Source organism: Lethenteron reissneri, unplaced genomic scaffold, assembly GCF_015708825.2.
Source record: "Lethenteron reissneri isolate LAM-NWPU_2019-01 unplaced genomic scaffold, ASM1570882v1 scaffold_76, whole genome shotgun sequence".
In the NCBI taxonomy this organism is placed as follows: Eukaryota; Metazoa; Chordata; class Hyperoartia; order Petromyzontiformes; family Petromyzontidae; genus Lethenteron; species Lethenteron reissneri.
This window is the reverse complement of record NW_026892285.1, coordinates 35883-62901: the sequence shown is the minus strand read 5'-3', so window position 1 is coordinate 62901 and position 27019 is coordinate 35883. Positions and strand designations below refer to the sequence as shown.

Below are 27019 nucleotides of genomic sequence, written 5' to 3'. Positions count from 1 at the left end.
TGTGGACATTTTTTTGCCCGTAATGATTGTTGCCAACAATGGCCATGAACTCGTCGCAGACTATCACAGCCTTAAGTACGTTTATGGAACTTGTGAGAATATATGATGTAACATGTATTTTTTATAACAATAGGTGGTGTATATTCACGTGTTCTAGCATGTTTGCATGAGTAAATGTTCATGTTTGCATTCGTACATAGATGTGCGAGTATGCATTTTTGTTCGTGTACGTGCCCGTCCATGTTTGTGTGCCTGGGAGTATGAATTTTGTCCTGCGTGTGCATGTCTGAATGGTCCTGTGCTTTTCTTCGTGAACAGAGGAGCATTGGGGAGGTGAAGAACTTCAGCGGGGTGAAGCGTCTCCAGGAGAACAGGCACCTTGCGAAGGAGAAACGCACCATGGAAGAGGACCGCCTCATTGAGATGAAGCGCCTTGCCAGGGTGACGCACATCCCAGAGGAGAAATGCCTTCCAGACAATCTCCTCAAGAACTGCCTCATGGAGAAGTGCGTCATTGAGGAGAAGCGCTCCATGGAGAAGCGATTCATGGAGGAGAAGCGGCTCCGTGAGGAGAAGCGTCTCTCCAGAGTGAAGTACCTCGCAGAAGTGAAGCGTCTCCAGGAGGAGCATCTCAAGGAGAAGCGCTTTGTGGAGGAGCGCATCATGGAAGAGAAGCGCCCCATTGAGGTGAAGCGCCTCGCCAAGCTGAAGCACCTCACGGAGCAGAAGTGCCTTAGAAACAAGATCCTCAATGACATGAAACGCGTCATGGAAAAGCGCCTCCTTGAGGAAACGCGCTTCATGGAGGAAAAGCGCCTTCGCGACGTGAAGCATCTCAAGGAGAAGCATCTGGAAGAGAAGCGTCTTGCCAGGGTAAAGTACCTTGCTGAGGTGAAGCGCCTCGCCATTGTGAAGTATGTCGATGAGGAGAAGCGCCTCATAGAAGCTAAGCGGGTCAAAGAAGACAAGCGCCTCATGGAGAAGCGCCTCAGAGGAGAGGCGGGTGGAGGAAGAGAAGCACCTCATAGAGGAGAGGCGGGTCAAGGAAGACAATCGCCTCTGAGGTGAAGCGTCTCATAGAGCTGAAGCGTTTCAAGAAGAAGCATCTTGAGAGGCGCCTTGGCAAGGTGAAGCTTGTCGAGGAGAAACGTCTCATGCAGAAGCGCCTCGAGGAGCAGCGCCTCGCCAAGATCGAGCAACACTGCCTCCAGACCGCTACCACCAGCAGCACCACCACCAATACCACCTCCGCCGCCACCACCACCGCCACTCCTGTGCAGGGCCCGATTGCTCCGAGCTTTGGAGAAGAGGGCTTCCAAGAAGAAAAAGTAAACGCTGGAGCCGCTGATTCACGGTAAACCACTCTTGCATGTGTCCTGTGTGTTTATTTTCATTTATTATCATGCTTGTTTAGGCAGGATGAGCCTCACTAAGTCTCAATACTTTTTTCAGGAGGGTCCTGTCAAGTTTGCTCGCAGTTGGTAACAAAGTTTCTGCTGTTTGTGATCCAAATGGAGCGATTTGCATTGATTGTGTGGGTTCAGTTACAGGGAGAAAGCTGCTGAATCTTCCTAGAACAGGGGGCACCACATTCCACACAGATAACGTGGCCCAACGTGGAAATCAAACCCAGGTCCCTTTTGCTGTGAGGCACAGGTGCTCCAGCCCTGCCGCACTCACAAAATATACAGACACTGCAAACCCCACGTGTACATTGCGCTATACTGTGGACAGATTTACTTTCCATAATTGGTTTCTGGGTGAGACCAGATAACGATGCGGCCATATTTCACCATTTAACCCTCCATCCACAGTGATAATTTCGCAATCTCATGCCTGTTTCCAGGCCAGTTGACAAGTTGCCTTGTAATGCACAGACACAGCGACCACTGGGAGGGGTGTCCAATTTCAAATGCGTTGAGATGAGAGATGTGAGTGGCTCATTGCGCTCAATGCACTCTGAGATGCCTTCGACGTCAAGGGAGGCGGCTCTGTCGACCTCAAATCACTGTCGGATCTTTTATCGAAATCGTGGATGGGTTGAAGCAGCCAAAGGATCGCGCACTCATCGCTCACCACTTACAGTTCAGATCTTGCTTCCTGCCCTGGCTATTACTGCCGCTGCATTAACCACAAAGATACACACCCATTCCATCACAGTGGACGTTCATGATCTCCACCGATGTCAGTTTAAATGCGTAGGCCATTATGTCCAAGGGATCAATTAGAATACACATAGAAAGATAAATGTCACTACAAATGATTCAGCTAAATTGACACAGCAAGGCCACTCACTACTGTGAAACTACAACAGTCTGTGTGAGACACAGCTGAATCAATCTCAAGGATAGCCTTGCCCCATGAGAATGACAGCGCCAATGCTAAGCACACTCACTGGCCATGTCGTTATTGCTGTTTGTATTAAGCTTGAATTAATGCGCCACGCATTACACCCACGGACCATGGGAGATGGCGATGTCTGCCGTAGCAGGAAGGTGGAACGGTGTCGTGTTTGTCTCTTCACAGATCTGAGCCAAAGCAGCCCTCCTCCCCACTCGTCCAGGCCTTTGAAGCGAAGTCAGAGGTTGTGCAGAAGGAGACGAAGGAAGAGGTGAAGGAGATGGAGAATGAAGTAGAGACGGAGGAAGAGAAGGCAAAGGAGGACGAGATTGTGATGGCGACAATGGAGGAGAGCACGGAGGGAGAGGATAAAGACAATACGGAGATGGAGGACAAGGAGACAACAAAGGATGAACAGATGGTCGTGGTGGAGGAGATGGAGACGATGGACAAAGCGGAAACAATGGTGGTGGTGGAGGAGGAAGAGAAGAGGGTGGAGGAGATGGTGGTGCAGGAGGGTGAGGAGAAGATGGAGGAAGAAGAGATGGTGCTAGTGGAGGAGGAGAAGAGGGGATGGAGGATGAGACAGAGGAGAAGATGGAGGAGGTGCAGGTGGAGATGCACGAAAAGAAGAGGAAGCGAGGGGGCCTCGCTCGCATGGCGAGAGCGTTCACCTCACTCCTCCGCCACATGCTACTTTGTGGAGGCAGGTACACCGCCCAGTAGGGGTGGTGGCCGCGGATCGGCGCCAACCGTGACTGCTATCACCACACGACCCACGGTGCCACTGGGACCACAGCTGGGGGATGAAACTGAGCAGCAGATGCCAGTACTGCAGCGGAGAATGACTGCTTCCAGGACACCTCACATCACACACACACACATGGGACTATTCCATTAGCATAGCCGGCCCCACACTGGGCCCCTTCCATGCTGGTTTTCATCCAGGCGGTCCTCATGCGATGACCTTGCCATGGTTTCCAGGACATGTAAGGGGCAGCTGACCCAGAAAGAGACGGCTGCAGGGGTCTGGTGCAGACAATGAACAAAACCTGCACGTGCCAAGTCTTAAGGCCACCCGGTTAAGAATTAGGATCAATATTTTTGTTGTTGTTGTTACTATAAACTTTGTGAAATCAACTCATGAGGACACAACGTAATGTTGCATTGCTTGCGAGTGCTGCCTGGGTTGGTTAAATGTGCCTTGGCTCGTGTGTGCCGTGTCCCGGCTGTGTGTGCGGCGGGACAAGGACATAGATAAAAAGAGACGTTTTGGGAAATGGTTCTTCTTCAGAGCACATATTCAGATGATTCGCCTTCTTCACGACAAATCCACCCCTCATCTGCCCCACTGATCCACTGCTCCAATGCCCCACTGCTCCTTTGCTCCACTGCCTCATTGCTCCATTGCTCCTCTGCTCTATTGCCCCACTTCTCCACTGCGCTCTGCTTTACTGTCCTGCTCCACTGCCAATCTGCTCCACTGCCCCTCTGCTCCACCATCTGCCACAGCAGTTGAAACAAGTGTAAAAATGGGTGCGCCACAATCGAGCGGCAAGTTGCATTTGGTGGATTAAAGAGAAAGAAAATGCAGGACTGTGCCACTGCTCCACAATCCCAATTGCTTTGGAAAAATATTTAAAGAATGCTGCTGCTCACTAAACAGGTTGCTGCTTATGTCTTTAACGTGGGGGTGTTTAGAGGTGGCCCATGGACCTTGCGGTCATAGCACTGAATTGGCACCACGGAGTACCTGGGATTGAATCCAGGCAGTCACCTGTGATCAAAGCAGATTCTCAAGTCGAGCGAGTTAATGGTCTCAGCCCGGTCATCATTCACTGCACAACATCAACTATCACATGGCTGCAATGTGGTTCTCCATGTACTTAGGATAAATTCCAGCTGTAAGAAGTAATAACATTGTTGTGACCAACGTTGCTCTTAAATAAAGAGCAGGTGGGAAAGTCCTGCCCTTTACAATGTGGACCAGACAGCACTTGAAGGGTACTCAGAAGTAGCTACATGATATTAGTTTCAGTGTGCCATTCTCGAGCACAAGGCTTGCATCATCATCACCACCCACCAACATTGCCAGCCATCTAACACACCCACACACTCACCATAATACTCACACACCCACACTCACCATAATACTCACACACCCACACTCACCATGACACTCACACACCCCTACCATCCTACTCTCACACACGTCATTAAAGTCACACACGCACCATTACTCACACAAACCTATAAACTCACAACGACAACAGCCGTAATTTTCCACTACATAATGGTGATATCACAACAACCCAGGTGCCATGGGTTGACTGCTGTGCCAGGCTATGTGCAGGAGGTCACGAGACAGAGCCAGGTGTCATGGGTTGACTGCTGTGCCAGGCTAGGTGCAGGAGGAGGTCATGGGACAGATACTGATGCTATGGGTTTGACTGCTGTGCGACAATCCCACTTGGGCGACAGCCAAGGCCAAAGGTCGGAGTGCAGCCAGTAAACTCCTGAACCTGCACCACCTAGAGAGAAGGGGACATGGAGACATGGGGAGAGAGAGGAGGGAGACACGGGGAGAGAGAGGAGGGAGAGAGAGGAGGGAGAGACGGGGAGAGAGAGAGAGAGGAGGGAGACACGGGGAGAGAGAGATGAGGGAAACACGGGGAGAGAGAGGAGGGAGACACGGGGAGATAGAGGAGGGAGACACGGGGAGAGAGAGGAGTGAGACATGGGGAGAGAGAGGAGTGAGACACGGGGAGAGAGAGGAGGGAGACACGGGGAGAGAGAGGAGGGAGACACGGGGAGAGAGAGGAGGGAGACACGGGGAGAGAGAGGAGGGAGACACGGGGAGAGAGGATGGAGTCACGGGGAGAGAGAGGAGTGAGACACGGGAAGAGAGAGGAGGGAGACACGGGGAGAGAGAGGAGGGAGACAAAGGAGGCACCTTGTAGGCCAGGTGACTCCTTTGTCTCCCCCCCACCAGCGCCACTGCTGATGTGTCCACACCGCGCTTGGTTCTTACATTCTTCTGGCTGAGTCGACGTAGAGGAGGCCCAGCCAGCGAGCCGCCACTTCAGAAGCTCGCGAACCACCAATGGTGGCCGTGAGAGGGAATCCAAATCAGCCTCTCGCCACCCACAATGCACAGCGCCGCCTCCACTTGCCCCGGCCTTAACGGAAGTAGCAGCTGGGGGAGGTGAGGGGGGTGAGGGGGGACATGGGGGGTGGCGCAGGGGGAGTTATGGGGTTGAGGGGTTATTCATAATAAAGGTTAATTTGGGTTAGTCTCCAACACACCGATGTGCTAAAGTAGAAACTAATTGGCACTTTTTGTTCACGTGACAAACTTTATTAATTGGCTGTATCGGTGTGGTGATGGGTTTTAAGACACTTTATATTCACACGATCTTACCGCAAAAAAAAACCTTTATTATGGGATTGGAGAAAGTTAGGGGTTCAAAGGGTTAGGGGGTTGGATTTAGAGGCATAGGGGTTTAGAGGGTGAGGGGTTTAATGGGTGAAGGGTTTAGAGGGTGAGGGGTTTAAGGGTTAAGGGATTAAAAGGTTAGGGTGTTAAGGGTGAAGGGGATTTGAGGGTTATAGTTTTCGGAGTATAGGAGTTTCGAGGGTTAGGGGTATAGAGGCTTAGGTGTTTATAGGGTTAGGTTTTTAGGAATCTATGGGTCTGTGATTAACAATGAACCCTTTGGGAGACCCAACGATTAACACTGAACCCTATGGGAGACTCAGTGTGTAACATTGAATCCTATGGGAGCCCCAGTGATTAACAACGAAATCACGACGTTTCGGAGGCAACACAAGCTTCCGTCTTCAAGTGGCACCGTCAGCAAAATTACTGCTGTGACGGTGCCACCTGAAGACGGAAGCTTGTGTTGCCTCCGAAACGTCGTGATTTAATTTATTTTTATTTTATTTTGTAACCTACGTGACTTTACCGAAAAAAACAAAGAATATGGACCCTTGCAGTCACGAAAACTTCAAATCTATAATTAACAACGAACTCTATGGGAGTGAGTAACATTAACCCCAAGGGAGCCCCAGTGATTAACACTGAACCCTATGGGAGACCAAATGATTAACATACTCTTAGTACTTTCGGTAAAGTCATGTAGGTAAAAATTTTAATTTCATTTTTTACCTACGTGACTTTACCGAAAGAACTAAAAGTATGAATCCTTGCAGTCACGAAAGCTTCGAATCTATAAGTGATTAACACTCAACTCTATGGGAGACCAAGTGATTAACACTCAACACCATGGGAGCCCCAGTGATTAACACTGAACCCTATGGAAGTCCCAGTTATTAACATTAACCCTAAGGGAGCCCCAATGATTAACACAGAACTCTATGGAAGCCCCAGTGATTACACCGAACCCTATGGGTGGCCCAGTGATTAACAATGAACCCTATGGGTGCCCCAGTGATTAACACTGAACCCGATGGGAGCCTCAGTGATTAACACTGAACCCTATGGGAGACCCAGTGATTAACACTGAATCCGATGGGAGCCTCAATGATTAACACTGAACTCTATGGGAGACCCATTTATTAACACTCAACCCTATGGGAGACCCAGTGAGCAACACTGAACCCTATGGGAGTCCCAATGATTAACACTGAACTCTAAAACCACCCACTCCCGAGTTTAAGTGGGTGAGTGAGTGTGTGGGTGAGTAGGTGAATGAGTTTCTGATTGAGTGGTTAGGAAAGTGGGCGAGTAGGTGATTTATTCAATGAGTGGATGAGTGGGTAAATGAGTGGTGAGTGAGTAGCTGAATGAGTTTCTGAGTGGGTTAGTGGGTGAGTGAGTGGAGGATGAGTGAGCGAGTGAGTCTCCGAGTGAATGGGTGAGTGATTGAATTAGATAATGATTGACCGAGTTGCTGAATGAGTGAGTGACTGAAGGAATGAGTGGGGAAACGAGTGAATTGGTGAGGGAGTGGGTGAGTAAATAAGAAAGTGAGCGAGTAGATGAGTGAGTTTTTGAGCGAGTGGGTCAGTGATTGTAGGAGTTTCTAAGTGAGTGAATGAGTGATTTTCTGAGTGCATGAGTGAGCGAGTTAGTGAGTAAGTGTGGCTGATTGAGTAAATGAGTAGATAGGTTAGTGAGTGAGTGCGGATGAGTAAAGGAGTTTTTGAGTAGGTGATTTGGTGGTTGACTGAGTTTCTGAATCGGTTAGTGGGTTAGTGAGCTTCTTCGTGCGTCTGAGTGAGTCTGTGAGTGAATGGTTAAATGAATGGGTGAGTGAGTCAGTGAGTGAATGCTTGGATGAGTGAGTTTCTGAGTCAGTCTGTGAGTGAGTGGGTGAGCGAGTGGGTGAGCGAGTGGGTGAGCGAGTAGGTGAGCGAGTGGGTGAGCGAGTGGGTGAGTGAGTGGATGAGCGAGTGGATGAGTGAATGGATGAGTGAGTAGATAAGCAAGTGAGTCCACGAGTGAGAAAGTTGTTGAATGAGTGGGTGAGCGAGTGGGTGAGTAAATGGGTAGGTGAGTGGAGGAGTGATATTCTAAGTTGGTGGTTGAGGGAGTGGGTTCTTAAGTGAGTGGAAGAGTGGGTGAGTGTGTGTGTGGGTGGGTGATTTAGTATATGAGTGATTGATCGATTGTGGGTGAGTGAGTAGGTGAGTGAGTTTCTGAATGAGTGGCTAATAGACTGGGCGAGTAGGTGAGTGAGTGGGTGAGAGAGTCTCCAAGTGAGTGGGTGAGTGAGTGGGTTGTTGAATGAGTGAGTGGTTGAGTGAGTGGATGAGTGAATGAATGAAATTATTGAGTGGTAGGTGGATGAATGAGTTTCGGAGTGAGTGGATGAGTGAGCGACTGAGTCTGTGAGTGAGTTGGTCAGTGAGTGGCTGAGCGAGTGGATGAATAAGTAGGTCAGCGAGTGGGTGCGGATAAGTGAAGTAGTTTTTAAGTAAGTGGGGTCGGTAGTTGAGTGAGTTTATGAATAAGTTAGTGGGTGAGAGCTTCTAAGTGAGTCTGTGAGTGATTGAGTCTGTGAGCAAGTGAGTCTATGAGCGAGTCTATCAGAGAGGGAGTCTGTGAACGAGTAAGTAAGTGGGTGAATCTGTGCATGCATGGGTAAGTGGGCGAGTGAGTGCACGAGTGAGTGGGTGAATTCTTTTGTGAGTCAGTTTCTGAGCGTGTGAGTGAGCGAGTTTACGAGTGATTCTGTGAGTGGATGCACGAGTGGGTGAGCAAATGGGTGGGTAAATGGGTGAGCGAGTTCTTGAGTGAGTTTCTGAGTGAGTGGCTGAGTAGGTGAGAGATTGGGTGAGCGAGTAAGCCTGTGAGTCGTTGAGTGGGTGGGTGCACAAGTGGATGAGTCTGTATGAGTCTATGGGTCTTTGTGTAAATATATTGTCCGTGTTTCGACGGGTCTTTGTTTGAGTTAATTGGTTTCTGTGTGAGTCAATGGGTCTATGCGAGTCTATGGATCTATGTGCGAGTCTTTGGGTCTCTGTGTGGTGCACATAGCCTGGCATGTGAGTGGGGGGTACCGTACCCCTGTGCGTATGTGTAGTGGGGGCACCGCAACCCCGTATGTATGTGGGTGGGGTACCGTAACCCTGTTCAAGGGGATCTCCCCGCCCCCACCCCCGGGGCCTCTGCCCCGGGGGTGGGGGCGGGGAGGATCATGAAGGTGGACCCGGAAGTGCTCGGCTTGGGAAACAAACCATCCTCCTCCTGCTTCTTGTTGTTGTGCTGGGGGGGGTGGGTGTGGAGAGGGAGGAAGGGAGGAGGAAAAGAGGAAACTAAACTATTTAAATTTTTCCAGGTAATGCCCACCGTGCTACACAGCTCTTCTTCAGACGGGAAAATGCCACAAATGATAGGTCAACGAAGTGGCCTATCATCACGTCGACATTTATAGAAACCAAACACTCTGAACGCGACCACGGGGAGAGAGAGACATGCAAACTCGAAATATATAGCAGATGTGAGGGTAGGGATCAAACCCACGATCTCCTGTATAACAGGCGAGGTAGTTACAGGAGAAAGGAGAGGGATAAAGAGTTCCATAATTCTTTAGAAGTAACCACTCGGCCACGCCGAGAGGGATAGAGGCAGGGAAGTAGAGGGTTGGGGGAGAGTGAGGGGAGGGCAGGGAGAGGGAGGAAGAGTGGGTAAAGGGAGGGGGGGGGAAATAAGTCAAGCTCACAGTATTGCTTGCACTCACCATGATAGAATCACCATCAAACTCACACTGTCACATACCATCACTCACATACTCACCATGATACTCACACACCCACACACACTCACCCTCATAAACACACCCCTACCATCCAACTCACACGCACACGACATGATAGTCACACACTCAATCACCATTACTCACACACAAGCCCACAAACTCACAACGACAATGGCCGCAATTCGCCACTACGTGGCGGTAATGTCATCACAACAAACCAGGTGCCATGGGTTTACTTACGTGCCATGCTAGTTGCAGGATGAGGAGGTCATGGGACAGACCCAGGTGCCATGGGTTTACTGCTGTGCCAGGCTAGGTGCCGCAGGAGGAGGTCACAGGACAGATCTGGGTGCCACAGGTTGACTGCTGTTCCAGGCTAGGTATAGGAGGAGGTCACGGGACAGATCCTGATACTATGGGTTGACTGCTGTTAGATAATCCCACTCGGGTGACAGCCAAGGTCAAAGGTCAGAGTGCAGCCAGTCAACTCCTGACCCCTGAACCTGGACCATCCAGAAAGAAGAGGGGGGATGGAGACACGGGGAGAGCGAGCAGAGGTAGGAGGAGAGTGTGTGGAGGAAGCGAGAGCTCCTATAGAGATGCAGGAGGTAAAGATGGCCCAGAATCAATGACGACTGCAAGGTATGCTGGGAGGCAAGGTCATGTGACCACAGGGGCGGCAGTGCTGGCTGGAGCAATCGTTGTTGGAGCCGCATGGGCAGAGGACACGGAACGCATCCTTCATCCCAGCACCTGCACCAACCACAATCACCACCACAACTAAAACCATAAAATAACTGCAACGATAATCATACCTCCAATTAGCACGGTCGGCTGGGTAGAGTGCGATTGAAGTTCAAAATAACACAACTACCATAACAACCATCGTAACCACCTACACCACAACTATGACCACTACAACCACAACCTACACAATTATAACAAATATAACCAAACACCACAGCCGCACATATAACCACAAATTACACAACCACAATTATAACCACAACCTAAACCACCACAAGCACCACAACCAGAGCCACAACTACCATGACAACCAACATAACCATCTACACCACACCTGTAACCTCCACCACCACTACAACCACCTATACAACCAAAACTAAAGCCATGATCATCACAACCACCACCACCATCACAACCACCACCACCATAACTACCACCATAACCACCACCATAACCACCACCATAACCACTACAACCACCACCATAACCAAACAACACAAACATTGACGCAGATACTACAATACCACTGCATAAATGGTCTGTATCCCTCTGTGGGTGAGTAAGTGGCTGAGTGGGTGAGTGAGTGGGTGAGTGAGTGGCTGAGTGGCTGGCTGAGTGGGTGGGTGAGTGACTGAGTGAGTGGCCGAGTGGCTGAGTGTGAAATGGACTCGAACCTGCACCTCTGCATTGCAAGCCCAGTGAGCTCACGCCCCGCATGTGTATCGGGGTAAAGTGCGGGCACGCCCAGCGTGGAAGAGTAGACCAAACACTCCACATCGCGGCCTCTAGTCGAGGCCATTTCTGCCACGACAACAAATCCGCCCCTCCAGAGACACAAACAACTAAATGTAACTCATCCCATCAGCCACAATCTGGGTGAAGGGGCGGGGCGAGGGGTTGGGCATGGGGGGAGGGGCTCCGGTGGGGGGAGGAGCTTAGGTCTGCGACGTCATAGTGGGCGTGGTCACTTGGTACCGCCCCCTCGTGTCTCCCTCAGGCAGTTTGTCCGTTAGAGAGTCGGGGGGAGCATCTGGCGAAGGTGAGAAATGGTGTGAGTCTGTGTGTGTGTGAGTCTGTGTGTGTGTGAGTCTGTGTGTGTGTGAGTCTGTGTGTGTGTGAGTCTGTGTGTGTGTGAGTCTGTGTGTGTGTGAGTCTGTGTGTGTGTGTGTCTGTGTGTGTGTGAGTCTGTGTGGGGTGAGTCTGTGTGTGTGTGAGTGTTGTGTGAGTCTGTGTGTGTGTGAATCTGTGTGTGTGTGTGAGTCTGTGTGTGTGTGAGTCTGTGTGTGTGTGTGAGTCTGTGTGTGTGTGAGTCTGTGTGTGTGTGAGTCTGTGTGTGTGTGAGCCTGTGTGTGTGTGAGTCTGTGTGTGAGTCTGTGTGTGTGTGTGAGTCTGTGTGTGTGTGAGTCTGTGTGTGTGTGAGTCTGCGTGTGTGTGAGTCTGCGTGTGTGTGAGTCTGCGTGTGTGTGAGTCTGCGTGTGTGTGAGTCTGTGTGAGTGTGAGTCTGTGTGTGTGTGAGTCTGTGTGTGTGAGTCTGTGTGTGTGTGAGTCTGTGTGTGTGTGAGTCTGTGTGTGTGTAAACACAAAGGCGGCCGGGCGTGGTGCTGGCCACCCACCCCCTCGTGTGCCGTTCTGCCCTTCATAGGTACTGCTGGCTAACAGCACTTGCCCCAACAGTCTAATGCAGCTATAAGGGGGATCTTTATCTTTGTTGTTAGTGGTGGTGGTGTTGTTGGTGTTGATGGTGGTGGTATTGGTGGTGTTGATGGTGGTGGTATTGGTGGAGTTGGTGGTGTTGTTGGTGGTGGTCTTGGTGGTGTTGTTTGTGATGGTGGTGTTGTTGGTGGTTGTGGTGGTCGTGTTGGTGTGTTTGTGATGGTGTTGGTGGTGGTGTTGGTGGTGGTGTTGGTGATGTTGATGGTGGTGTTGATGGTGGTGTTGTTGATTGTGGTGTTGGTGGTTGTTGTGTTGGTGGTCTTGGTGGTGGTGTTGGTGTTGGTGGTGTTGATGGTGGTGGTATTGTTGGTGTTCGTGGTGTTGACGGTGGTGTTGTTGATTGTGGTGTTATTGGTGGTCGTGTTGGTGGTCTTGGTGGTGGTGTTGGTTGTGGTGATGTTAGTGGTGTTGATGGAGGTGATGTTGATGGGGGTGGTATTGGTGATGTTTTTGGTTATGGTGTTGATGGTGGTGATAGTCTTGTTGGTGGTGGTGGTGGTGGTGGTGTTGGTGGTATTGTTGGTGATGGTGGTGTTGTTGATTGTACGATCCATCCTGGGTTTAACCAGGCTGGATTGTGTGAGGGGCTCACAAATGCTTGAAAGATCTGGAGACATTCCCACCAGTAAGTTCGTCCGGCAGGCAAGGCTGCATTGGCTGGGTCTTGTAGACCGCATACCCAAGCAGTTTATTTTGGTTGCATAAAGGGGGCTAAACGGGCACGACATGGGCTGTCAAAATATGGACTGATGCTGTATGGGAGGATGTGGAGCTGAGTGGACTTGCAGAAGACTGGTATCAGTGGTGTGGATAGCATCCTTCACGAGGAAGCTCGTGAAGGATCCTACCGGGCAGTAGGAGGCAGTCGCCTTCCAACAACAACTGAGGACAGAGGAGTGACGCTCACAACGAGTAGCGGATAAAATTCAACAAGTTGGCACAGTTGGGGATACAGCTGGTGTATCTACCAGTCATCTCAGCCAACCTTTGGAACCTGGGTCTATCCCGTGACGTCTTGTCAGCCTTCGACACTTCACGTGGACTAAAAGTGCACCTGGCCCGGCACAGGTGCCGTGGTGTCATCACCCCTACTTAGTGGCGAATGTCGGTTGTTGTTGTTTTTGTATTTCGTGTTGTGAGTGGTGATGATGTGAGTCTGTGTTGACAATGTGGGTTCATGGTGAGGATGTAAGCCCGCGTTGTGACTCATGTTGAGATCTGGGAGCCCTCACGCCCTCTCGACTCTTTGTGATCCTCGCCTTCGTCTCCTGCTCCGCACGCAGAGACCCGGACTGTGCGAGAGACGCTGTGAGATCTTTGCACCCTGCTCTGCAAGTTGCTACCATGGAGGTACGTGTGGCTCTTCGACTCGTGTGGTGAAGTATTGATGGACGTGTGCTCTCCACTCTGCGTGAGGCTACCTGTCGCCTATCCATATACCTGAGTGTACATCTACTTGCCTGCCTGAGTGTGTGTGCATCTATCAGAGTATCTCCCCCGAGATCCTGTCTGTGTACCTGCCTGTCTACACGTGAATAATCTACAGTACTTTTATTATCCACTACTGGATGAAGGCCTCCTTCCCTGAGTTCCTGCTACCCCTCATGATCCTGCAATGGCATAATCCACCAAGCACCGATTTTGTCGCTCCATCTTTCTGGAAGCTGTCCTCTCAAACGTGCTCCGATACTTGGCTGCAGCTCCGTTATTCTTCTTGACCATCGGCCATCGTTGTTCCTCCTGGCCGTGGCATGTCCTGGCCCAGCCCCACTTCTCTTATCAGTTTGAAGGATGCCACACGTGTCTCATTGTAAATCCAAGTGTGACATCAGATATTGACCAAATATCCCAACGCTGAGAACTGACACAACATCTTGGCAGGACCCTCCTGATTGTGGAGCCCGGGATCTCAGAGATCCTGGCTCAGTGCTCGCCTCCTGCGCTTTCCCCAACATCTTGCTAAAGTTTACGTGGTGGACCTTTGTCTTTGTGTGTGTGTAGATGAGCCGAGGTGGAGAGGCGAGGAGTAAGGGCGAATCTTGCACCACGTGGAGTGCGCTGTCCTCAGAGGGCAACGCCTCCATCTGCAGCAAATCACCGCAAGGTAAGGACAGTAATGAGGGACGTCACAGAGGGCCATGGTGAATGGTGGAACATCACAATGGCCATGATGCATGGTGGATGTCACAGTGACCGTGATGCATTGGAGATTTCATAGCGGCCATGTTGCATGGTGGATGTCACAGTGACCGTGATGCATTGGAGATTTCATAGCGGCCATGATGCATGGTGGATGTCACAGTGGCCGTGATGCATTGGAGATTTCATAGCGGCCATGTTGCATGGTGGATGTCACAGTGGCCGTGATGCATTGGAGATTTCATAGCGGCCATGCTGCATGGTGGATGTCACAGTGACCGTGATGCATTGGAGATTTCATAGCGGCCATGCTGCATGGTGGATGTCACAGTGACCGTGATGCATTGGAGATTTCATATCGGCCATGTTGCATGGTGGATGTCACAGTGACCGTGATGCATTGGAGATTTCATAGCGGCCATGTTACATGGTGCATGTCACAGTGACCGTGATGCATTGGAGATTTCATAGCGGCCATGTTACATGGTGCATGTCACAGTGACCGTGATGCATTGGAGATTTCATAGCGGCCATGTTACATGGTGGATGTCACAGTGGCCGTGATGCATTGGAGATTTCATAGCGGCCATGATGCATGGTGCATGTCACAGTGGCCGTGATGCATTGGAGATGTCATAGCGGCCATGTTACATGGTGGATGTCACAGTGACCGTGATGCATTGGAGATTTCATAGCGGCCATGATACATGGTGGATGTCACAGTGGTCGTGATGCATTGGAGATTTCATAGTGGCCATGTTGCATGGTGGATGTCACAGTGGTCGTGATGCATTGGAGATTTCATAGCGGCCATGTTACATGGTGCATGTCACAGTGACCGTGATGCATTGGAGATTTCATAGCGGCCATGTTACATGGTCAGTGTCACAGTGGCCGTGATGCATTGGAGATTTCATAGCGGCCATGATGCATGGTGAATGTCACAGTGGCCGTGATGCATTGGAGATGTCATAGCGGCCATGTTACATTGTGGATGTCACAGTGACCGTGATGCATTGGAGATTTCATAGCGGCCATGTTGCATGGTGGATGTCACAGTGGCCGTGATGCATTGGAGATTTCATAGCGGCCATGTTGCATGGTGGATGTCAGTGGCCGTGATGCATTGGAGATTTCATAGCGGCCATGATGCATGGGTGATATCTAGGTAGCCATGTTGCATGGGGGACTTCATGTTGGCAGTGTTGCATGCGGAACTTAATGGTAGCCATGTTGCATGGGGGACTGCATCATGGTGGCCATGTTGCATGGGGGTGATTATGTGTGCTCTGGCCTCAGCACATCACACGCTTTCAGATGCACTTCCGATATTAGGAAGCCACTGGAGCTATACACTTTTAAATCATCTAGATTGAAAACTACTTTCTTTAGAACTTTTCATGTTTAGAATAATTTTCCTTCCCCCGCGTATCCATTTGGCACCATTGCCTACGTACGGTGCAAAAGAAGTTCAACATACATACAGACATAACTGGTATTGGCCAAAACATCCCAATCCTGTAATATTTCCTACAAATTGCTCAAGTTTGCGATCACACAGATGTTGTTATTCTCATGTCTGCAGAAATCCTGGCTCTCTTTGGCCCTCACTTGACCAACCGTGAGAAGCTAGAACTCGCAGCCATGCAGGAAGTGTGGTACTTTGCACTTTTCAACAAATCTCAGGGATTCAACAATGATGGATACGACGACTACGAACGAAATTACATTCTGGTGAGGCTCGCAACAAAACACCAGCTGTGGGGGCAGTCACAGGGCCCATCGGTAGCGTGGTTTGTGGCTTCTTGTTATTGCACCTGAAGTACCAACCAGGGCTATCACACACACCAATGTACTTCAGAATCAGAATTTTTTATTGCGAGTAAATCCCATTGAGCTAAGAAGCTCTATTTTGAAGGGTGACTGAGCCAGCAGACATCAGAACATTCCACAATGACAGATTTAAAAAAACGTAATCATTACAGAAAATATATTAGAAAATTACATTCTCACTTAAATCTTGACTTAAAGCTTTCGTGACTGCAGGAATTAATATTTTTTGGGTCTTTCGGTAAAGTCACGTAGATAGGTTCAAAGAAAATAACAAAAAACTAAAACTACAACGTTTCAATCGCAACAAAATCGGTCGACTTCAGGAAAAGGGGGGTTTGCTTCCAAAGGCAAACTGTTTATTAGGGTTTGAAATGGGCATTGCCCAAATGTCAGCAGCCAATATTAATGCAAGTGGTGGACAGCAAACCCGACAGTTTCAGATCTGCCTGATGTTCGTGAACATAAGTCAAATCCGAAACTAGGTAGAATCTGAAACACTGTAGGACCAATACCTCAGCCGTGGCTGATCATTGTTTTAATGCGGTGGGCTCACATGAAATGTATTTCTCTAAGACGAAGGTACTTTGCAAGCCCACTGGCTATCAACAAAGATTCATTCATGAAGCCATCCATTTTAATCGACACAGACACAATTTAAACCGAGAAGATGGGTGCAAACTGAGTAATCATTGGAAGGACATTATCAACCAGTTTAAGTCATAACTGGCTGTGATCTTCCCATCCTACCACCTTCTGATGATAGTTGTGCTTTTTGCCCATTTCAAACTTGCGCTTTCACACTAACACAGCCACTTTGAGTGCCGACCCCTCGGTTGTGGCTCTGCAATATCCCATTAACATACTAAACTGTCATTAACATGATCATTTTCACCCGGCAACCCGTGATTGTTTTTTGTTATTTTCTTTCAATCTATGTACGTGACTTTACCGAAAGATCTTCTTGGTTCTGTCGGTAAAGTCACGTAGAAGGGAAATAATAAAATAATAAAAATAAAACATAATAAAATAATTCTCACGACGTTTCGGCTACAACGCAAACAGCCGTTCTCAGGTGAAGAACAGGTCTGTCAGAAAGACAGCGTCTGAATGAAACACCACCAGGCTTGGCAGCGTATATTTAATCTGGGTTGGAGGGGGAAGAGCGCCTTGACAAAGGAATTTGCATATTCCAAAGAATATACATTCTCGCTTCTTAAACTTTGTGATTTTAATTATATTCACTCTAAACGATTGTACCTTTTGTGCAGTTCCGGCATGAGCACCTCCGCTATCGCTATGAGGTGCTGAAGAAGATTGGAGAAGGAGGTCAAGGCCAGGTGATCCAGTGCCTTGATCACAAAAGGAACATCCTGGTGGCCATCAAGATCCTGGTGTCACCATCGAGGTAAGACTTCAGAGCCGCACCGTCACGAGGCCGATATTGTTGTTAAGTCCGTTGCCATGGGCAGCCGTGCGATGCAGCGGTGACACTCGTACATCAAAGCGAGAAGGGGGGCCTGGGTTCGACTCCTGATTCGGGTGCTCTGCTGTATGGAGTTTGCATGTTCTACCCCTGTTCTGCATCAGTTCCTTCTGGGTTCTCAGATTTTTCCTTCCTAAAGCTTAAAATACACACACACAGTGTAAACTAATATTGGGGCAAAACATCCCATTGCTGAAAGATTACCTGCACATTACGGGAATTCCTCATTTAATGCTGTAGATACATTCCTGAAAAGTTCCGCGTTCAGCAAAAAAGTATTGAGCGAAAGTAATTTCCCCATAAATAATGTAATAATAATGTTTGGCGAGATACAATGCACTCATACACCTTGAGATGACGAGACAAATAACTGAGGGTATGCCGTCACGTTACTTTATCATTGCGAGTAATGTATCATTGCAGCTCAAGAAAGTAGTTTGTTGTCGACTACTCACAGATCGTGTTATAACGGGCGGGTTCCGTGCTTTAACAGGCGTGTTTTACGTTATGAGAAGCGTTCCGTGTTGCAATGGGCGCGTTCGTGTTATTACGGGCACATTCCGCGTTATGCGAAAAGTGTGCCCGAATGGAAGAGGCATATTGAAGTGAGAATGCGTTGTGTTAACATGCGTTTGCATTTAGATTTCTCAAATGACCAATCCGATTTGAATGGTTCTTCACTTCCAAATCCTATTGGGTGCCCTACGTCGGCTCCTGCTCCCTCTGTGGGAGCTCCTCACCAATGATAGTCGAGTGTGCTACTGGAACCCCTGGTGCTGTTAGACCTGGTGAATTCATATTGAATTATTTTATTGTGAGTAGAATTTGGCTCTGGATATCCCTAAAGAAAATGTAGGCTCTTCATTTGTGGACTTCCTCTGTGCAGCTCCAAGCAAGAAACATACCAGAAGATGGAGCTCCAGATAGCTCTGGAACTTCAGGACGAGGGCAGTGATGAAGATTTCAACGTCATCAAAGTCCTGAACATATTTCATTTCAGAGGACACTACTGTATCGTCATGGAGCTGTTGAAGTATGTACTGCATGCCCCCCCCCCCCCTCCGCCAATAACGTGGTTAACTAACTTAACAAACTTTCGTTATTTTTTAGAAGCGACCAGACCACAAATAAAAGCTTAACAAAGTAGCATTTTTGTTCCTGGTTATTTCGGTAAAGTCACGTAGACAGACTCTGTCTCCCCGACAGACCTGTTCTTCACCTGAGGACGGCTGCTTGCGTTGTGGCCGAAACGTCGTGAGAATTATTTTATTATGTTTTATTTTTATTATTTTATTATTTCCATTCTACGTGACTTTACCGAAAGAACCAAGAAGATGAATCCCTGCAGTCACAAAAGCTTTAAATCGAAAAGTAGCATTTTGATTATAAATGTGGAGGAGAAAACGAGTGGACCCACAGAAAAATCCACGTACCCACGGGGAGAACATGCAAACTCCAAATGTACAGGCATCACGGTCGGGATCAAACCTAGGACCTCCTCCATACCAGGCGGGGGAGATGTCATCTCGCCACCGCAGCAAGCTGTTAATTCTTAATTTTGGAGCTTTCGTGACTGCAGGAATTACTCTTTGGTTCTTTCGGTAAAGCCACGTATAAAGATAAAATAATAAATTAAATAACAGCATACGACGTTTCGATTGCAACACAAGCAATCATCATCAGGTATAAATGAAATAGCAACTAAAATCGAACCAGAAAACTAGACAGACATATGTATCTTGGTGATATCTGTCTGCTTATATGTCTGTCTATAGTTTTCTGGTTAGATTTTTGTTGCTATTTCATTTCATTTATACCTGATGATGATTGCTTGTGTTGCAATCGAAACGTTGTATGCTATTATTTAATTTATTATTTTATCTTTATACGTGACTTTACCGAAAGAACCAAAGAGTAAGCTGTTAATGTTGAGATGCCCACGCCACCACCCATGCATTGTAATCCTGTGGAGCTGCCATGTGCCACGGGTGCATTGGAGGCCACTTGTCTTTTCTCCATTAGCCCTGCCACTTTCACCAACCCACGCCTCCACTCAATCAGCAGGGTGGCTGCATGGCAGTGGTGATGCTTGTGCCTCTCGGCGAAAATCCCGAGCTTCTGTTCTGTGTGGAGTTTTTATCTTCTCCCAATGGATAACCCTCGACCACCCGGCAACAAAGCCAATAAAATCAAGTTGTCAAGTGGGCAGATATGCCAACTGATTTGGTTTATGGGCAAATTGACTACCTCAACCCACACTATAACTCTTAATATTGGCACATGAACGTACAATATGAACATGATTATCGTTATCAGAATCAGTGCAGCATTGTAGCGGATGGTACTGATGCTGTGTTTTTGTTGCTGCTTCTGCCTCTCTCACAGGGAGAGCCTTCATGAAGTGATTAGAAATGCGGGGCTCCGGCGGCTGGACATGGCGATGGTGAAAACCTACACCAGGGGCATCCTCAAGTTATTGCGCCACATCAATTCCAGGAAAATCGTCCACGCGGACATCAAGCCTGTGAGTGGACACAGCGTTCAGCTTTCACTTTGGTGCAGAGGTGTATCTTTATTGGGGACTTGTTCCACAGAGAAAACCGGCCATGTTGGTCACAGGGTCGATATGTTAGCTCTGCCCATCTCACTGGAAGGAGGCAGGGCCATGCTCCTCTGGTGAATGTGATCTGGTATGAATTAAACTATCGTGTAGAGTCGTGTCGCTCTTGGGGACTCACCAGAGAGAAAACCGGCAACGTTGATCAGAGTTGCCCCAAACCCTGGGAGACACGAAACGGAGTCAAACAGAACTTTTTTTTAAAACGTGCGAAATGTGCATTTTGGCCTGACAACTGCTCGTTATCGAATTCCAATCTGCAAATTGAAAACGTCCAAAGACAAAGGTGCAGTGGAAAGCGTCACGGAATCCGTGCACTCTCTTGTGCGTGGCTTTTTGTCTGTAACTCGTTAACGGGCACTCATCCAGCTGTGAGCTCCATGCAGCTCTCCTGTTGGAGCAACGGCAATCGGTTGTCAATAGAGCCACCCCCCTTTAATCTGATGGTGCCTGAGAGTGCTTTGAACGGGACACGCCTCTACTCACATCTACATTTTCGACGCATCTTCTTGGTTCGTTCGGTAAAGTCACGTAGAAGGGAATAAAATAATAAAAATAAAACATAATAAAACAATTCTCACGACGTTTCGGCCACAACGCAAGCAGCCGTCCTCAGGTGAAAACCAGGTTTCGGCGACAACGCAAGCAGCCGTCCTGAGGTGAAAACCAGGTCACCTGAGGACGGCTGCTTGCGTTGTGGCCGAAACGTCATGAGAATTGTTTTATTGTTTAATTTTTATTATTTTATTACTTCCCTTCTACGTGATGACTTTACCGAAAGAACCAAGAAGATGAATCCCTGCAGTCACGAAAGCTTTAAATCGAAATTTAATTTTGACACATTTGAAAGGGGCACCGCCCAGTGACAGCTGTCATAAAACAGCGAATATTGCTCTTGACTGACGCTTGTCGACAGCGCTATGCCTCATCTAGTACCCCTGTTTAGCGTGTGTCGTGGTATGTGATTGATCCACTGCTGGCTGAATGATATCGGCATAACCTCTGAGTTTGAATTCATTCTACCCCTCCTCCAGGAAAATGTTCTCGTCAAAGACACCGTGACTGGCACCGTGAGGATCACGGACTTTGGCACGAGCTTTTTCGTGGAAAGTCAACGTGAGTGACCTCACCTGGGTGTGTGAGTGTCTGCGTGTGGGTGTCTGTATGGCTGTCTTTATGCATGGGTCTCTCTGTGTCCGTGTGAGTGTCCATATGTCAGTGTCTGTCTGAGTGTGTCTGTGTGTGAGTATCTGAGTGCCTGTACATGTGACTGTTTATGTGCATGACGATATGCTGTTTAAGACACAGTGTGTAAACACGCACATATGTTTGTTGTCCTTGTGATTTTTGTACAGCTATGAATGTTGGTGGCACCCTAGAATACTTGGCTCCGGAGCTGTTGCTGGGCTATAGCTTGACATGTGGAGTGGATATGTGGGCGCTGGGCTGCACGGTGGCTGAGTTGGCGACGGGCAGGGAATTATTCCGGTCCAACAGCCACGAAGATCACCTCCCGCGCTGCATAGAGGTATTTCCCACACGGCGTCTGTCCGCTCGTGATCCCCCTCTCTCTCCTTGGAGTCGTGGGCTATGGGGTGGCAGGAGGGAGGGTGGCCACTTGGTGATCTGTGAATAACGGCCGTCGTATGTTGCCTGTACACGTGTGTGTTTTGTATGTGTGGGGGAGTGGTAGTGTAGCAGTCAGCCTGCTGTGCTAGAAACTGAGTTTGATTCCAGCTCATGGGCAACACCAGTGACGATTGTCTGAACTGGTCCTGGGCCTCCTCTAGTTCGAGTCAGCCTCAAATGAGTACCTGGTGGAGTGTGTAAAGTACCAGGGTTAATTCTAGATTTGAAGCTTTCGTGACTGCAAGGATTCACATTCATAGGTTTTTTCGGTAATCACGTAGGTAAAAAATAAAAAAATAATGAAAGTAAAAATAAAATAAAAATCACGACGTTTCGGAGGCAACACAAGCTTCCGTCATCAGGTGGAACATTCACAGCACGATAGCTGTATCAAGTGAGAGAAATTCCAAGAAACAGTCCTTGTATATATACTGGTTGAGGGTGGGAGGAGCCAAGGTAGTCCCTGAATATTATTTTTGTGAGGTTCGGTGCGGCTGAAGCACGCTGTTAGGAATGAGCCTTTGTTGTGTAAACTAGGTGCGGATGATGTAAAGGTGCGTGTTAAAGGGACTGAGCCTTTTTGTTATGTAGAGATGATGCGGCTGAAATCAGCCACCACTCCTGTCTCTCTGTGCCACAGTGCTGGCCCTCAACAAACGCTGCTAATTTTGCTACTCGATCTAACAGCACTTGTCCCGACAGTGTGCCGAAGCTATACGGGTGACCTTTGTCTTCATGTCAACCATGTGCAGATTCTGGGGATGCCTCCGAGGTACATGGTGAATGGAGCACCCGACAGAACGCAGTTCTTTGGTGAGTTGAAGCGTGGGGTGAATGACAGACCGGATTCAGTTTTAGGGAGTGGCCTCAGGCTGTTGTTATTTTGTTTGGAGGGGGCGTCTTTGTATTTTACATTACTTGGGTATGTGGGTGGGTAAATGGGTGTGTGGGCAAGTGGATGGGTATGTGGGTGAGTAGGCGAGTAGGTTGTTGGGTAATTGGGCGAATGGGTGAGTGGTTGGGTGAGTGGGTCAGCGAGAGGGTGGGTGGGTAGATGAGTGGGTGGGTGAGTGGGTAGGTGGATAGGTGAGTGAGCGATTGGGGAGGTGGAAGAGTGTATGGGTGGGTAGGTGGATGAGTGGGTTGATGAATCGGTCATTAAGTGGGTAGATGGGCGATGTGGTGGTTGGTGACTTCGTCTCTTCCGCTGTGCATGGCTCCTGCAGACCATCGGGGGAAGATGTTCTGCCCAGGCAAGAAAAGGGTTCCGGGGAGCTTCCCACTTCACAGGGTGCTCAAAAGCGATGACCCGGAGTTTGTCGAATTCATCAGCTCCTGTTTGCGGTAAGAACCACCCACCACTCCCCCCCCCTCTCCACGAGGATTCCCCCCCTCCAATTGATCGGCGACCGCTCTCCACCGATCACCAGGAAGATGTGGAGCTGAGTGGACCTGCCAATAAGCGGTACCACTGGCCCTCTGTGGAGTTAGCCCTCTGTGGAGGAGTAGGAGGTCTGTCCAAGCCGCTGCTGGTCATCAGAGGACTGCCACTGCTACTGTGGCTTCCGCTGCTGCTGTGCATTCCTGGACCTCGTGGGAGAAGGGAAGGAACATCAAAGCTCTCACCATGCCTCTCTCACCACGTGGCCGCGTGTGTCCCCCGTGCATCTCTCAACAGATGGGATCCGAATTGTCGTATGACGCCAGTGCAGGCGCTGGCTCATAACTGGCTCCGGACCGCGGCCACCAGCACCACCACGGCCAGCAAAGCCACCACCACCACCGTTGCTGCTCCTGGCAGTGTGAAGCACTCTGGAGCTGCTGAGCGACGGTAAGCCACCCTCTGCTTGTCCAGTGGTCAAGGCAGTCTATAGGGGGGTGCGGGGCCTGGGGCAAGTTACACGGTGTGGGCTTACGAATAACAAAGGAATCCTCCTCTTTCAGTCTAAAATAAAGCGATAAATGTGATGTCATCACTTGTGAGCCAATCCGGAGCGATAGCCTACGTGTTAAACGGAAGTATTACGTCTGACACCGTGACATCGAAGCGCAGGGCCCCCCAAAGCGCAGGGCCCGGGGTGGTCACCCCCCGTACACCGTACCCGGGGGACGACTCTGCTCCTGTGTGTGTTTAATATCTATTTATCTTTATTGCTACTACCTCTACGCTTATTTAGCCAGCAATAGCCTCACTCAGTCTCAATACTTTTTTCAGGAGGGTCCTGCCAAGTTTTTTGCAGTACAGAACAAATGTACTGCTGCTGCTGCTGTGCGATCCCAATTGAGTGATTTGGAGTTTCAATTTACAACACTGGTGGAGATGTCCATCCAACACTGGTTGCACCGCGTGTTTGTGAGGGTTCAGTTGCCAAACCCAGAGGAATGGAAGTGAAATTTTAATGTGCAATTTTATTGAAGGATTGTGTTATCTTGGTGTGTTGTGAGGCTGTTTTTGTTGCTGTTTCGCTGCATTGCCCAAGCTTGCATTTAGTGTTGAACAACTGACAGGATTTAATTTACTTATGCCATTTGTATTTATACGCTTTATTTTTTTAGTATACTTTGGACTCCTTTTGTTTTGTTTGTTGTTATAACCTGCTGACCCTGTGACTTGACTGGACATCTGTGAAAGAAGAGCTTCATAGCTCATCAGACTCCTCTTCATCCAGTTTAAAGAAAGATTCTGATTCTGGAAACCCATGCAGGGGGGGGGGGCAGGCAGGGTAGGGTGGTTGGTAGAACACACTCCACATTCCACACAGAGAAAGTGGCCCCTGTATGGGACTCAATCCCAGCTCCTCTCTGGCTGTGAGTTCCAGCCAAAGAGAATGTGTAGATTCGGTTATATACGGATTTATTTTTCCATAATTGGTTTTTGGGTGAGGACAGATAATGAAGCGGCAATATCTTTCCCAAGTTGCCCTGCATCCACTGAGACACCGCCAGACTAATGCCCATTTCGTAACCAGACTCACGGTGGGCAAAGGTATGCTGCATTATTGCGGCACTGTTAATTAGCTGGGTTAATCTTCTGCGGCACACACTTAGTCCACCCATGGACAATGGGGGGGAGGGGGGGGACTGATCTCTCCTGAAGCAGGAAGTTGGAACGGTGTCGTGCGCATTTCTTCACAGAATGGAGCCGGCACAGCGCCCATCCTCCTTGCTCGCCCAGGCCTCTAAAGAGAAGTTGAAGGTTGTGGAGGAAGAGACCATGGTGGAGGAGCTGGTGGTGCAAGAGGAGGAGACTCTCGTGGAGGAGCTGGTGGTACTCGAGGAGACCCTGGTAGAGGAGTTGGTGGTACAGGAGGAGACCTTGGTGGAGGAGTTGGTGGTACTTGAGGAGACCTTGGTGGAGGAGTTGGTGGTACAGGAGGAGACCCTGGTGGAGGAGTTGGTGGTACAAAAGACTCTGGTAGAGGAGTTGGTGGTACAGGAGGAGACCTTGGTGGAGGAGTTGGTGGTACAGGAGACCCTGGTGGAGGAGTTGGTGGTACAGGAGGAGACCTTGGTGGAGGAGTTGGTGGTACTTGAGGAGACCTTGGTGGAGGAGTTGGTGGTACAGGAGGAGACCTTGGTGGAGGAGTTGGTGGTACAGGAGGAGACCTTGGTGGAGGAGTTGGTGGTACAGGAGACCCTGTGGAGGAGTTTGTGGTACTTGAGGAGACGCTGGTGGAGGAGTTGGTGGTACAGGAGACCCTGGTGGAGGAGTTGGTGGTACAGGAGGAGACTCTGGTAGAGGAGTTGGTGGTGCAGCAGGAGAAGAGGAAGCAAGGGAGCCTGGCCCGCATAGGGAGAGCCATCCGCTCACTCCTCCGACGTGTGCTGCTTTGTGGTGGCCGGTCCACTGCACAGTAGGGGTGGTGGAGGTGGTGGATCAGTGTGAACCCTGATCACTTTTACCACACTCACCACACTCACAACACTCACCCTGCACCCACCCACCCTGTAATACCCTCCACCCACCACCCACACCCTGCACCCACCCACCCTGTGATATCCTCCACCCACCACCCACACCCTGCACCCCACCCAGTCCGTGATACCCCGCACCCACCACACTCACCCTGCACCCACCACACTCACCCTGCACCCACCACACTCCCCTGCACCCACCACACTCACGCCTGCACCCACCACACTCACCCTGCCCCACTCACAACCCCCGCACCCACCACAAACTCACCTGCACCCACCACACTCACCCTGCACCCACCAAACTCACCACCCTGCGCCCACCACACTCACTCCTGCACCCACCACACTCACCCTGCACCCACACAGTCACCCTGCACCCACCCACTCACCCTGCACCCACCCACCACCATGCCACCACCACACTCACCCTGCCCCACCACACTCACCATTGCACCCACCACACTCACACCTGCACCCACCACACTCACCCTGCACCCACCACACTCACCCTGCACCCACCACACTCACCCTGCACCCACCACACTCACCCTGCACCCACCACACTCACCCTGCACCCACCAACTCACCCTGCACCCACCACACTCACCCTGCACCCACCACACTCACCCTGCACCCACCACACTCACCCTGCACCCACCACACTCACCCTGCACCCACCACACTCACCCTGCACCCACCACACTCACCCTGCACCCACCACACTCACCCTGCACCCACCACACTCACCCTGCACCCACCACACTCACCCTGCACCCACACACTCACCCTGCACCCACCACACTCACCTGCACCCACCACACTCACCCTGCACCCACCACACTCACCCTGCACCCACCACACTCACCCTGCACCCACCACACTCACCCTGCACCCACCACACTCACCCTGCACCCACCACACTCACCCTGCACCCACCACACTCACCCTGCACCCACCACACTCACCCTGCACCCACCACACTCACCCTGCACCCACCACACTCACCCTGCACCCACCACACTCACCCTGCACCCACCACACTCACCCTGCACCCACCACACTCACCCTGCACCCACCACACTCACCCTGCACCCACCACACTCACCCTGCACCCACCACACTCACCCTGCCCCCACCACACTCACCCTGCACCCACCACACTCACCCTGCACCCACCACACTCACCCTGCACCCACCACACTCACCCTGCACCCACCACACTCACCACTGCACCCACCACACTCACCCTGCACCCACCACACTCACCCTGCACCCCACCACACTCACCCTGCACCCACCACACTCACCCTGCACCCACCACACTCACCCTGCACCCACCACACTCACCCTGCACCCACCACACACACCTGCACCCAC

At 50.1% G+C, this 27019-nt stretch overlaps 1 protein-coding gene and 1 long non-coding RNA gene across 2 annotated transcripts; one reads left to right on the top strand and one right to left on the bottom strand.

The window, feature by feature from the left end:
- Positions 1–3873: 3873 nt before the first annotated feature.
- Positions 3874–8959, bottom strand: LOC133340110 (uncharacterized). Its single transcript, XR_009754835.1, has 3 exons — positions 8928–8959; positions 5372–5536; positions 3874–4871 (listed from the first exon to the last, which is right to left on the bottom strand). It is a non-coding gene; the product is annotated as an uncharacterized LOC133340110 (long non-coding RNA).
- A 2888-nt stretch (positions 8960–11847) lies between these two features.
- LOC133340112 (dual specificity tyrosine-phosphorylation-regulated kinase 2-like) lies at positions 11848–25143 on the top strand. Its single transcript, XM_061548170.1, has 13 exons — positions 11848–11952; positions 13307–13373; positions 14025–14127; positions 15748–15896; positions 17264–17400; positions 18365–18511; positions 19864–20002; positions 21130–21211; positions 21451–21623; positions 22477–22537; positions 22951–23068; positions 24860–25018; positions 25134–25143. Exons 2-13 carry the CDS (start codon positions 13368–13370, stop codon positions 25141–25143), a joined length of 1284 nt encoding a protein of 427 aa, XP_061404154.1. The 5' UTR covers positions 11848–11952; positions 13307–13367.
- Positions 25144–27019: the final 1876 nt, after the last annotated feature.

Bases quoted from the DNA above. Each gene is read 5' to 3' on its own strand.
- LOC133340112 (XM_061548170.1), top strand. The intron at 15,897-17,263 runs GTGAGGCTCGCA...CCTTTTGTGCAG, and splicing joins ACGAACGAAATTACATTCTG to TTCCGGCATGAGCACCTCCG. The intron at 18,512-19,863 runs GTATGTACTGCA...CCTCTCTCACAG, and splicing joins ATCGTCATGGAGCTGTTGAA to GGAGAGCCTTCATGAAGTGA.